Source organism: Desarmillaria tabescens, assembly GCF_030435595.1.
Source record: "Desarmillaria tabescens strain CCBAS 213 chromosome Unknown EV420scaffold_118, whole genome shotgun sequence".
In the NCBI taxonomy this organism is placed as follows: domain Eukaryota; kingdom Fungi; phylum Basidiomycota; class Agaricomycetes; order Agaricales; family Physalacriaceae; genus Desarmillaria; species Desarmillaria tabescens.
Window position 1 is genome coordinate 48771 of NW_026848417.1, and position 12858 is coordinate 61628.

The following is a 12858-nucleotide window of genomic DNA, read 5'->3' on the forward strand; positions in this document are numbered from 1 at the left end:
TTTACATTTCACTTAATTGAATTAATGCCATTGCCAGCGAAACTGTCCCATCTCTGTCTTTCTCCTTCCTCCTTCTCCTTCTCTTTTCATCTCAGTCTTTTCACTTCACCTGTACTATACCATATCATGAGCAGCTGCTGCTTGCTGGAAGCTCTATTTGCATACGCTTGATTCACATGAGCAGCTAATCCCATCTCAGCATGTATAATGTCAGCTCTCTCCTAGGCGATTAGGCTGGAGCATCACGACATGATTACATAGCATAGCAATAGTCATATAGTATTCTCCAGTGACATGTTATGTTATTTCGCATACACATATGCATACTGCCACCACCATACTCAGTACACATACAACAAACCATCCAATGAGCCAATATTTTTTTTCCTGATCGATACATTGCCAAAGACTGCCTTAGCTACCACCACTGACTGCCATGCGTCAACAGCTAATGGGCTGATACGAGGAACTGCCTGCCTGCTATGGTCACCACCAGCATCTGCCACGCCACTACCCATGTCAAACCCGATTGGGGGGAGAGAGGTCAGGTCCCCGCTCCTCTCTATTTCTCTGTTTCTCGATGGCTGGTTCCTTTGCAGCTGTCGTGGTAGGTTAGGCAGGCAGGCCATCATTGTCAAACCCAATTGAGGGAGAGGTCAGGTCCCCACTCTTCTATTTCTCAATGGCTGGTTCCTTTGCAACTGTCATGGTAGGTTAGTCAGGCAGGCCACCATTATTCTTCTTCTTTGGTACACTGTTCAGTCTATCCTGGTCTATCCTGAATGAGTGGTATCCCAATTCTCAAACGCTATCGGCGATCCGCATGTGGACAAGGTGGACCAGGGGAGAAACATAGCTAAGCCACAAAAGAGGGTTCACAATGATCAAAGAATGGAGATATTTTGATGCGACGATGGAGGGTGCAGAACTGGCCTTCCTTTCTCCCAAGGATCATCGGTAGATAGTCTGTAGTGGGTGCTTCATTGCCTGTTTGCTGCTAGAGATACACTGAAACTGATACAGCCATAGAATTATAGATTTACAAAACTTGAACTCTTAAAAAGGCCCACAGGCTGCTGCATCATTAACATCTGCCCGCTCTCTTTTCATACAACATGGAATACAACGGCCACATCTGCAAACTGACTGTGTACTCCGAAAATCTCCCCACAGCCATCATCCTTCGCGACCTTCGTCCACCACTGTGGAGTTTACAATGGGTTCGGTCCGACATGACTGATGACAGCCTGAACACGGTTGTCCGACCATTGACTGGTATCAAGACAATCATCCTTCAGGGTACCAGTATCTCAGAACAGGTTTCCCTTCCTTCGTCGGCTTCAGATGTTGCGTTGATAAATGCTTCTTTCACAGAGGAAGCTCTGATGAGTGTCTTACCCACAAATGGATCGTTGGAGATAGGAGGAAGTCAAACTGAATTCTGAAGGTGCTCGCCAAGAGCACCCTATATTCCCATCTCCATATGACTCTCTGTCCTGTCCTTAGATTTGGCCTCGATCAATGCCATTCATGGATGCGAAATATCTGAGTGTCTCCAACCAGTGGTGGTCGGAGTCAATTGTCTCAAATTTAAAGCACATTTGGATCGGGACGTAGTGCTACTACAATGCTTCATTGAAAAGAATTATCTGACATTGACAGAAACAATCATAGAACAAAAAGGCACGTTTTTCTTAACATTAATATTTCTTATTACATGCCTGTTTCCGTGTTCTTACCTGGTCTGGATAGCTGCCGAACATGCTCTTTGGGTGTCGAGTGTCATATATTTTGATGCTTGCCAGTCATTGACGTCCATGTCCTTGACATGCTTGGATGGGGAGTTAAAGGCTTTGACGGCTTCCATATTGACAGTCCCACCCTACCAACTTCAGATGCTGACACTTCGCATCAGAATCAGGGTCTTGGCCGAGGAAGACCACAGAAGGCATGGAAATACTCTTCAAAGGTTAGCACAGGTCGTCCGTGGATGTGTCAATCATGAAGAGTTCTGCTGGCTAGACATACAGCTTGGCCAAAGTGTGATGCCTGCCTACAGTGATCATCACACAATCAAGACGTTTGTGTTTTCGTGTTTTAGGAGCCTGAATAGTCTGGAGAATGCCAAATATTCTGGGATTAATTGGAGGCTGTTTTAGCTTGAAACGGTGCCACCGCATCTCTCACCTATGCTATTCTTTTACAGTTCTTTTACAATGATCATGGTAATTAATGATCAATAGTTATCATGTACATTCCAAATTGGATAGATTTTATGTCATTTTTCAGAGAGACGCACCTGTCAAGAAGTCCCTAAACACAATCCATAAACAGCGTGGTACCATGTGCTGTAAAAAGACAACTGGTGCTTCAGAAATGATGCATGCTCGGTTCGGAAGTTGAGAGAATCATGTCAGAGAGATGAAATGACCCTGGATGATACCCTTCCGACATACAATAAACATCTTGCTAGCTCTAGCTATACCTGCTGTACTATGCAGACTGTTCACCTGGTATACGATATGAACTATGTAAACGACAACTTCACGATCTCTTCAAACACCACGAATCCTATTCCTCAACTCGCATTTCCCCCCCCTCCACCCATTCTTTCTTACTCTGTACCATTTTCCGCAATGGACCCTGCTACATTCGAAGCAGCATCTGCGCATTCTGCGCACCTATTCACTGGTATACAACCTCTGCCTGATCGATTACCATTACCAGGAGACCATTATACCGAGCAACCTGACCAAGGTCATGAAGGAGGAAAAGCGTCGCAAATGGCAGTGCATGCAGGGGACCTAACGGTGGAAGAGGTTTATTTAAATCCCCATCGGCTTGTATGTGAGTCATGTCTACCACATTCTCTGTCCATCTTCCTTGCTGATATTACCGGTGGGTTGAACAGCCCCAAACACACCCATTTCCAACATGGTTGAGCCCTGGATCAGGAGATACAATACGAGGAGCATCCCAAGTAGGGCTGAGGGAAAAAGGGTAGGTTATTTACCAAAATGGTTTTTTACAGTAAATTACATTGTATTTTACCATGTATTTTACCGGGGGGTCCTGAGGGGGGTTTCAGCTAGGTAAAATACAGAGATCACATGCAAGTATTTTCACCCACAAAGCAGCTGCAGTAGGCTGTAGGTCTATGTAGACTCAAGGATAATTATTCAAAGACTTTTCATAGGTCACTGAAGCACCAAGGGAGACGATGACATGGCGTCTTGAATTCTTAGGAGACTCCGACCGCATTTGGAAAAACGAAGAAATCGTAGGAAAACTGGAATATATTATATATTATATAATCACGTGACAAGGTATTTTACATAGTAAAATACCACGTAAAAAACCCCCTCCAAGGCTCACATAGGTAAAATACCGACCGCCAACCCCCTGGAGGTTTTTCCCTCAACCCTAATCCCAAGCATCATCGCTAGCAGCATGAGCATCACTGGCTCTATCAGCGCTATGATAGCAGAACTTTCACCTCGTCTTCGACGACGTCACTGGCCAGCAACTGTCCATTGCTCTTGACGAAAATACAACTATGTATGGCTTTATCGGTAAGTGTGCTGTTCACCATAAAGATCAGAGTCTGATGAAACGATATCTATCTAAGGATAATCTCTGCAACTGGCCCAGTGCAAACATCCATGAAGCTCTAAATGCCATTTTGGCCATGCCCTGGTTCGCTATCTGGTACACTGTTAATGACCTCGGAATCCATTGTGGCATACACTCCCTAGCCAATGCCATGTCACAACCTACACTGGTTCTAAAAGGCTTAGCAGACACTACACATGTCGCCGTCATCAGTACCATGCCAATACGTGGCACTTACCTGCCTCCTGCCATTGTCCTTGCCCATTGTCTGGGCGAGTTCACGACCCTTCATGGTGTAGGTGTGCGCACTGTCATCCAGAATCTTTCCTATCAGACCGTCTCCAGGTCCTCACAGTCATCTAACTTTGTTGCAGTTGTCCTGCTTTCTGTGATTTCAGAGGAGTTCGATGATTTAAATTCGTGTTAGCCACCAACTCTCAAACTTGGATCAACTAAGGATCGCCACTCGCACTTCGGTGGATCAATACACTTAGAGGTCGAAGTCTGATAAAACAAGCGAAGGTGAACTTAGATAGACGCAAAACAAGGAGCTAGAGTTGGGTAGAATTAACCTTAGCCGAAGCTGGGGTTTAGTCCAGCAAAGGCTGTACTTAAATACACTATGGCTATGATATAAATAATACTGTGGGAACCATCCATGAATGATCACATATTAGAGTAAGTGAAAATGTGTAATCAAAAGAAAAGAAATGAATAAACCATAACATTACCCCCTCTTTAAGACTCATTTGTCCCGAATGATTCATCAGACTCTTCTCCAGAAGACGTGAATAAGTCGGATAATTGGTTATCATTGCCCTCCTCCTCTTCATCATCCCAATTTTCTGTGACCCTCTGTAGTAGATTGACATCGACTTTGTCATTAGTGGCGGTCGTACGAATATGGCGATCTTTGTAATTTCTGGCCTCCAACATCTCCTCTTCCTCAGAAAATGGTAATGTAGTGAATTTTCCAGAGTTGTTGGACTCCAGGTCTCTGGAGTGTGGGGAGAATATATATGTCAAGCTTCTGGGTTTTGGTGGTAGGCTGACTAGCCATTTGTCCAATTGTTGTAGCTCCTTCTCGTTGAGTTGAAAGCTCGTGAATCCCTCAGGTACCCCATCTGAGGCCTTGGCATCCGCTATTATATTAACGTTTTCTGAGTGTCTGGATGCTGAGCAAAGGGATGAGGATACTGTAACAATGTCCGTTCTGCAAGGAGTGTTGGGTTCATGATATTGGTAGAGCTCATTGGTGGGTATTTTGTTGTCCCGACCTATGGTTCTTCCTTTGTTGTCGACCTTCCACACAATCTTTTGGACACAAGCTTCATACTCATTTACGAGTTGTTCTGTGTTCGCCATGTCTGACCTCTTGACCCAGGAGTTTTCTTCGGCAGGGTACCCTTTCCACTTGACAAGGTATTCAGTGATCGTCTTGCGATTCCGACCTCTGCCTGCCACTACATTACGTTCTTGTATAATCTCTTCGATTTCATATTCTTCTTCATCATCAATTAGTTCAGGAGGAGGTCTCTCTGGTTGTGGTTGATTAGGAAAGATGGGCGGTTGATATGGTGTTAACAGCGATTCGTTGAATTGGTTGTGGACCTTCCACTTTTCCGGAAGTTTCAACTCGTAGGATGATGCCCCTTTCTTTGCTATGATTTCGAAGGGTCCTACTCGCCGGTCTCTGAGCTTGCTCGTGGGTTGAGGAAGATGAAGGTGCATGGCATCGAGCCATACCTTATCTCCTGGTTGATATTTGGTCGCTGGAGCTTTTCCTTTGTCATATTGGTATTTCATTGCTTCGGCCGCCTTTTCCAGTGACTCCTTGGTTTTCCTCTGGACTTCTTGTATCCCTTCTACCAGTTTCTTGGCCACTGGTACTGTCCCCGACCCTTGAGCGGTCGTAATTACCTGTCCATCCCTCCCAAATACCACCTTGTATGGAGAGAAACCGGTGGCAGAATGTTTTCAGTTGTTATGGGTAAAGGCAGCCAGGGGTAGCCATTCGCTCCAGTCGTCTTGACGATAGTTTACAAACATTTTAAGGTATTTTTCTATCTCTTGATTTACCCGCTCTGTTTGTTCATCGGTTTGGGGGTGATAAGCTGTAGATGGATTACCAGTTACTTGTAGTAGGGTGTAGAATTCCTTCATAAACTTGGATACGAACATGGACCCCCGATCTGAGATGACCTTTTCAGGCATTACTCCATAGGGTATGTACACCTGATCCCTCAGAATCTTTGCGAAGCCTTGAGAGGTAAGCTCCTCGGTACAGGCGATGGGGATTATGGTTTTGGAGAATTGATCCACTATAACTAGGATAGAATCGTATCCTTTAGAGTTCAGGAGCTTGGTGATCATGTCAACGGAGATGTGGGTCTATGGTCGGACTGGGACTTTATTCAGATGGAGAGGGGCCCTTTTTGGACAGCGATCCGCTTTGGTTCGCTGGCAGACCTCGCATCCTTTGACATAAGCCTCCACGTCCCGATGCATTTGGGGCCACCAATAGTCTCGAAGGATGAGTTCTTTAGTCTTCTCAATTCCTGGGTGTCCAGCTGTTACGTGGTCGTGTCAGAGAGCTATGACCTCTCCTCGTAACCTTTTATCCATCAGCACGTAAATGCGTCCTTCATACCAGAGCATGTCTTGGTCTTTGGAAACCCCCTTCTTGTGATTGAGGGAATCTGCAATACCCCGATCCCATTTTTGAACATCGTGGGTGGCTAACTTGACCTTCTTGTGCAACTCTTCCAAAGTGGGCATCCTCAAGGCTTGGAAGTGCTCAGCTTTTAAGACGACTATATCTCGGTTGTCCTCCTTTCCTTGGTCATGGTCCACCCGCCTAGACAACAGGTTGGCCTTACGGTTTTGGGCCCCGGGGTTTGTGATGAAGCGTGAATTGGTATTCTGCTAACTCAGTTACCCATCGGGCCTGCCTGCGGTTTAACTTCTGTGGCTTTCGGAAGTATTGGAGATTTGAGTGATCTGTCCAAATCTCAAAGTCCTCACGTGCCCCCATCAGATATTGATGCCACTCATTGAGTGCAATCATGATGGCTAGGAGTTCTTTGTCATAGATCTCATAATTGCATTCGGTGGTGGATAAGGCCTTGGAAAGGAAAGCCACTGGTCTCCATTTCTTGTTTTGCCACTGGGATAGTACTGCCCCTACCGCCCCTTCACTTGAGTCGGCCTCCACCTTAAACTTCCCTTCGTCCAGTGGGATCACTAGCACCACATCCTCGCAGAAAAGGTCTTTGAGTTTCAGGAAGGCTTTCTGCTGAGCTTCCCCCCATTTCCACTCCGCCTTTCCTGTGAGCATGGTTAACGGTTTCACATGCTTGCTGTAATCACAAATGAAGTGTCGGTAGAAATTGCAGAACCCTAGGAAGGACTGCAATTCCTGTTTCCTTCGGGGTACTGGCCAGTCCAGGAGTCCTGCAATTTTCACCGGATCCATTCAGATTTTTCGTTCGCTGATGATCACCCCTAGATATTCGGTCTCCTCTACTTCAAATTCGCATTTCTCCGCTTTTAGGAAAAGCTTGTTTTCCCGAAGTCTCTCCAGCACCTTTCTCACTATGCGTTTGTGCTCCATTTTGGTCTTGGAGGCTATAAGTATATCGTCCAGGTACACCGACACCTCCCCTGCAGCTATGAGGTCTTTGAAAATATCATTCATCATCCACTGGAAGGTCACAGGTGAGTTGGTGAGTCCGAAAAACATAACCAAAGGCTCATAGAGTCCTCGGTTAGTTCAGAACGCTGCTTTCCACTCATCCCCTTGTTTAATCCTGACGTTGTTATAACCCCATCTGACATCCAACTTGGTGAAGTACTTAGCCTTCTTCAGCCGGTCCATCAATTCTCCTATCAGTGGCAAGGGATATCAAATTTTGATGGTCATTTCATTGAGTTTTCGATAATTCTGTACTGGGCATGACTTCCCATCTTTCTTTTTTACAAAGAAGAACGGGGATGCCATAGGTGATTTCGAGGCTTGGATTCGTCCAGTAGATAAGTTTTTGTCGAGAAACCTATCCAACTCCTCCTGTTCAGTCGGTGATGAGCCTCAAGGCTCTGTACGCTCAGAATTCGCAGATTTTAAGCATTATAATAAATGCCTTGTCCACTTAGCGGACTTTCACTAAGTCAACGATTGCAATCACGGCAATACCCACTTTTACCGCCAACTATCCTTCCCAGCTCATATTCCGCATCAATATGCGCCACTTCATTAATGCCGCCAGGCACCTGATTGTAGATCTCACGGAATTAGGACCATCATTGATCGCTCAGCACAGCCATCGCTGACATCAGCATCAAGTGTCACTTAATAGAATGCCGCAGCCAAACTACCGATTCCACGGCAAAAGACTTAATACCGTGACCTTTTCACCAGCTTTACTAAGGCTGTTACAATGCCAAGATAATGCCGCACGCATCTACTTCAGTGTACTACCTTCAGTGTACTTTGCCGCAGCAACACAGCAGCCCAAGAGTCCGTATGTCGGGGGAATTCTTTCTGATCACTAAGACTATACGCGGTAAAACCGTGTGGGTGCTGTTACTTTAGAACTCTGGGAGCACGCGTTTTGTATCATTTCTTACCAATCGATGTACTAAGGACTTACTAAGGACTCGTTTCAAGTATTCTAATTTTATTCCGGACTTGTAGTATAAAAGCTAGTGTAGTAGTAGTTGCTAGACAAGTTACTGGACACTAGCCATCATCCACGTTATTGACCACCGTTATCACTTGTACTCGCTAGGAGATAGACAATAACAACATAGTCACTCCAAGTTATACTCTCTGTCACGGCTTTTCTTCTAACGGTATTGGTGTACGCTCATATTGTGCCAATACACGGAATTTGGTGTCCACAACTCGCTTTTATCTTTTAATCCGCCAGCATCGTTTCACTTTCACCAGCCAGGATCGTTTTCATCAGTTTTCACCTTCTATGTCGCCATCGTTTTACCCAGTTCAGTTCAGGATCATTAAGTCCCCGTGTGGACTCAGATTAGGATCGTTATTGCCGCCAGCAGCATCTGTCACGGAATTTCGGTCAACAGCTTCAGTATAGGATCATCAGTCACGGTATTTGGTATCTTGCCATCAGTTTCAGTATAGGATAGTCTCCGTGTAGACTCAGGATTAGTATCAGTTTCGTTTTGCCGTCGTTAACCTCAGTATAGTTTCAGTTTCAGTCCAGCCCAGTCCCAGCCATCGTTTTGCCGTCGCTAGTTCCCCCTCATATCATCGCCAGTTCGTCTTATCTTCGTTTTACCGCCAGTTTCTCGTTTCTCGACTACAGTCTTCATCTCTTGCCGTCACGGTATTTGTTATCTTGCCAACGGTATTTCTCTTTGACAGCATTTTCTCTAATTCCGTCAACATCGCCCACGGCTTTTACTAGTTAAATTGCCGTCACTTCATTCACGGTTTGCCGGTATTCCCAGTTATACCGGATTCCGTTCCTTCTCGTCTATCGAGACCCTCCCCGGCTTACAGCCAATGTTTTCTAGTACTCGATCGTTAAGGGTACTACTTCGCTGACTGAAAAGTCGCAGTGTATACTTGCGTTCTTGAGGAATTCATCGCACGGAGGTGCACCGAAACACTCGCACAACAACAAAGCCTTTATTGCCGCTACACGCCATTTGCCGTGAACTCCTGTAGAGTTTTGGTTTTTGCCGTTGCCACGGAAGTTTAGGCTCATCATCGGGTTGAGGGGGTAAACCTTGCAGTCGAGGTTGGCATTGGCATTTGGAATTAGTTCAATGGCATGGTCCCATGGTTTCTGTGGTGGTAGTTCATCAAAGTTTTCTTTATCGAAAACGTCTTTGAAATCCCTGTACTCCTCAGGGACTATTTCTTTGAAGGTTTTAGTCTCCTTTTTCACATTGGCCCGGGCTGCCAGCTCATTTGCCTTTGTTCCTACCGCTTGCACGTGGAAGGCTTCTTCAAAATCTATTACCAAGATGGTATCTCCTTCTTCGTACTCCTCCCACCTGGCTGACGGGTCAGTGTCTGGGAGGTGAAAAGGGATTCTCCTGCAGGAACACCAGGCCAGAGTTACAGAGCCCGTATTCCAGTCTATTAAAGGATTATGCCGTTGGAGCCAATCATGACCGAGGAATAGAGGGGTAGTCCCAAGGTCTACTACAGCTAAATCGATTCGCTTGGCATGGTCTCCGATGCATAAGCGTACCTCAGCATATTCCATGATGTCTCCTCCCTTGTTTCTGGTGCTGTCAGCATTATAGACTGGGATGGGTTGGGCTGCCTTTTTAAGGTTGAGGCCATGTTCTCGGGCCCAGGTGCAATTGATTGAACTACCCGTGGCCCCGCTGTCCACCAAGGCCTTTACACCATACACCTCCCGGGTGTCCAGGGTCTCTAACTGCACATTAATTGATACATTCTGCCCCTTTCTTCCTCGTATATACATGGGTGGTTTCTTTAACTCTTCTAGCCATTCCCACTTATCTCAGGCCTCCGATGCTACCTCTGGCTGTTCTTGTAGGGTACGACATAGTTTGATGGTTACTTCTCCTTTTCGGGCAGGATGAATCCACCCATTCAAAATGGCGCGGGCCGCTGTGTCATTGGTTGCCAGGCATAAGGCTCTCCGCATCCAATGTGGGCTGAAGGGAGTGTAGTAAGTGTCAGGCACCAGGGTAGGACGTCTAAGCTGCTTGGCATGTACTGAGTGCATTCGTCGGGGTGGTCCTGTCGGGATGTTGGACCATAGGTGTGCTTCTTCGTCTTCTACTTCTTCCAGCGTCATGGGTCAGGATACTTGTCCTCATGGCAGCATTTGGTCACCAGGCCAAAGAGAGCCCTTAGGTGGCAGTTGGTCGCTGTTCAACGAGGTGGTGGAGGGGGGCTCGCTGCCCCATGTTCGGCCCTGGCCACAGGTGCTTGTGCTCGGTGTTGCAACCTCCACTGTTCTGTCCTTCTCAGCTCCATGAAACCCAGTGGTACTCATGGTAACCCTTTGTGAACGCACACATATTGGCTCCCCTCGGGGGTCAACGCTGTTTGCCGTGGCTACTAAGCGTTGGGGGTCCCCTCGGTTCCTGGCCTCAGCTGCTTTTTCAATGTCTGCTACTGCAACAATCAGAGTAGGCACAGTAGCTGGGGTTGTCGGCCATTTCTCCCTGCTAGGGTGACTGGACGCGGACCGTCGTTCAGTCTGAACTTGACATGAGGGCCTCTCGGTTGCATCCCGAACTTTCCTTATACTGTCAAGCGGGGGTTCCTGAGCTCGGATGGCCCCTAGGGGTTCATTGCTGGATGCTGACTGCATGGAGCAGCGGAAATCCCCTCCTATGCCCTTGGCATCTTGCGATTCTTCTTCCTTAATTTCTTCAATTGGTAACGTGGCGAAAAAATTGGTATATTGTTCATATGGAGTCCCTATATACATAGTATAAGTCTGACCAGCGACTGGAGAGTGCATACCATCAGAAATTAAGTCCTTTGCCAACGCTGTCGAATCGCTTATTTCGATGCCGGCTCGTCTTTTGATGACTTGTCCTCTTTCACCTCCTCAATCTTTGTGTCCTTGCCATTCTCTTCCTTCTTGGCCTTGTTAAGGAGCTGTCGTAGTCATTGGGTGAGGATCTTCTTGCTTGGTGGGAGTTTGATGGAGAGCCATTTCGATTTGTCCATGGGACATTTATGTTCTCGGCTCCACCCGGTATTTCTGCACTTGAAGCACCTCTGATCGCTTCATAGTTTATTGATCTCCATCAGCTGCCCGGCTCCTCCATACGTCGTTCCGGTAGCATCCCTCTTATCTCCGGCCCCTCCTGACTTCTGTGATGACTGATTTTGGTGGCCTCAACCCAAGCTTGGTTGGCCCGGGGAGGACTTATTTGCTTGGCCTTGGGCCAAGCCATATTGATAATTGGCGTCTATCCTTTCGACGCACCTTTTCCATTCAATGTATGTGGTGGGATGTTCGTTGTCCCCGTGCATAATGGTTGTTTGGACCGTCGGGCGTATAGCAGCTTCAATGGTTTTGAACATTTGCTTCTCGTCTCCAAACTCTGCGCATTTGTGGGCTAGTTCTTCGAACTTCACGAAGAACTCCACGGCCGATTTGAAGTCGGACTGCCTGATCTTCTTCCACTGCTGTTTCAGGATTGGCAATTCTGCCACCTCTCGGAACCTCATGGTGAAGTCATCTACAAACTCGGCCTAGGACGGTAATCTCCAATGCCCCTCTTTGTCACGATATCGGTAATACTGATCAGTCCACCATTTCTTTGCGTCCCCTCATAAATACGACTGGGCAAAAGTAATCCGGTACGGATTCTGCCCTGTCTGGTTGAGGGTGTAGTACTTTGGAAATACTGCGAAGTACAGCTTGCAGTGGTGGAGGTATCAGTCGATGTCTGAGGATTCTCTGACGAAATACTCTGGGAGGGCGATCAACTTGGGTTTGACATCGTCCCACAGGTTCGGATCTGCCAGTCCTAGCTGCCAAGCCAGTGGCATATTAGGTGGTGATGGCAGCACTGGGAGCATTGGGGGGTTTGGAGGTCATGGCAAAGATCGAAGATTTCGATTGTGACGTGGCAAGGGGTACCCACCAGGTCAATTATGGTACGGCACTCTGGGGGGGTCGACTGGTTGCGATGGTGGCATTGTCGCTCCCTTTTCCATGTTGGGATCTGATGGTCCAGCCCCTCCTTCTGCTCCTGCTCTGAGCGTCTTGGTTTCCCATGGGTTTGGCATGACCGCTGGATGTCGATATGAGGCACAACCTGGTCACGGATCCTCGGGGTGGCACATGTTCCAGACCTGAGCGGTCTGATGCCACATGTCTACTTCTACTATGTTCCTCATCATGATGACGTCTCCTCCTCCAGCTCACGCATCCAGGTAATCTTCTCCTCCTTCCATGAGGAGCCACTGAGGATCGTTAACCATGTCTTCAGCCAGTATTTCATATAAAAATTCCCAACTTGTAAAGTAGAGTATGGCCAGGGTGGTCATTACTCTCCTAGTGACGACGGCTTGGACCTGCCTCAGGGTTTCTGGGGTGATTGCTGAAGTCGGTGGACGTAGAGGGCATGTTCCCTCGATATCCTGCACGGTAGAGGTCTGAGTCCTCATCGTATAGCTCACACTGATAGTTCCACCTGGCATTTCTTCTCTCTTCGAGGTCTGCTCCAGCTCTTCGTACCACTCCGGTGTATCGAAGGGCAGTGGTT

The 12858-nt window shown here is 47.1% G+C and overlaps 2 protein-coding genes across 2 annotated transcripts; both read left to right on the top strand.

The window, feature by feature from the left end:
- Positions 1-1115: 1115 nt before the first annotated feature.
- On the top strand, positions 1116-1445 carry EV420DRAFT_1652259 (uncharacterized protein; the record flags this gene model as incomplete). Its single annotated transcript, XM_060478631.1, has 1 exon — positions 1116-1445. The coding sequence occupies one exon, from the start codon at positions 1116-1118 to the stop codon at positions 1443-1445; it is 330 nt and encodes a 109-aa protein (XP_060322430.1).
- A 981-nt stretch (positions 1446-2426) lies between these two features.
- EV420DRAFT_1487301 (uncharacterized protein) lies at positions 2427-3975 on the top strand (the record flags this gene model as incomplete). Its single annotated transcript, XM_060470507.1, has 6 exons — positions 2427-2847; positions 2912-3000; positions 3197-3280; positions 3485-3572; positions 3597-3911; positions 3947-3975. 6 exons carry the CDS (start codon positions 2427-2429, stop codon positions 3973-3975), a joined length of 1026 nt encoding a protein of 341 aa, XP_060322431.1.
- Between the last annotated feature and the right edge of the window lie 8883 nt (positions 3976-12858).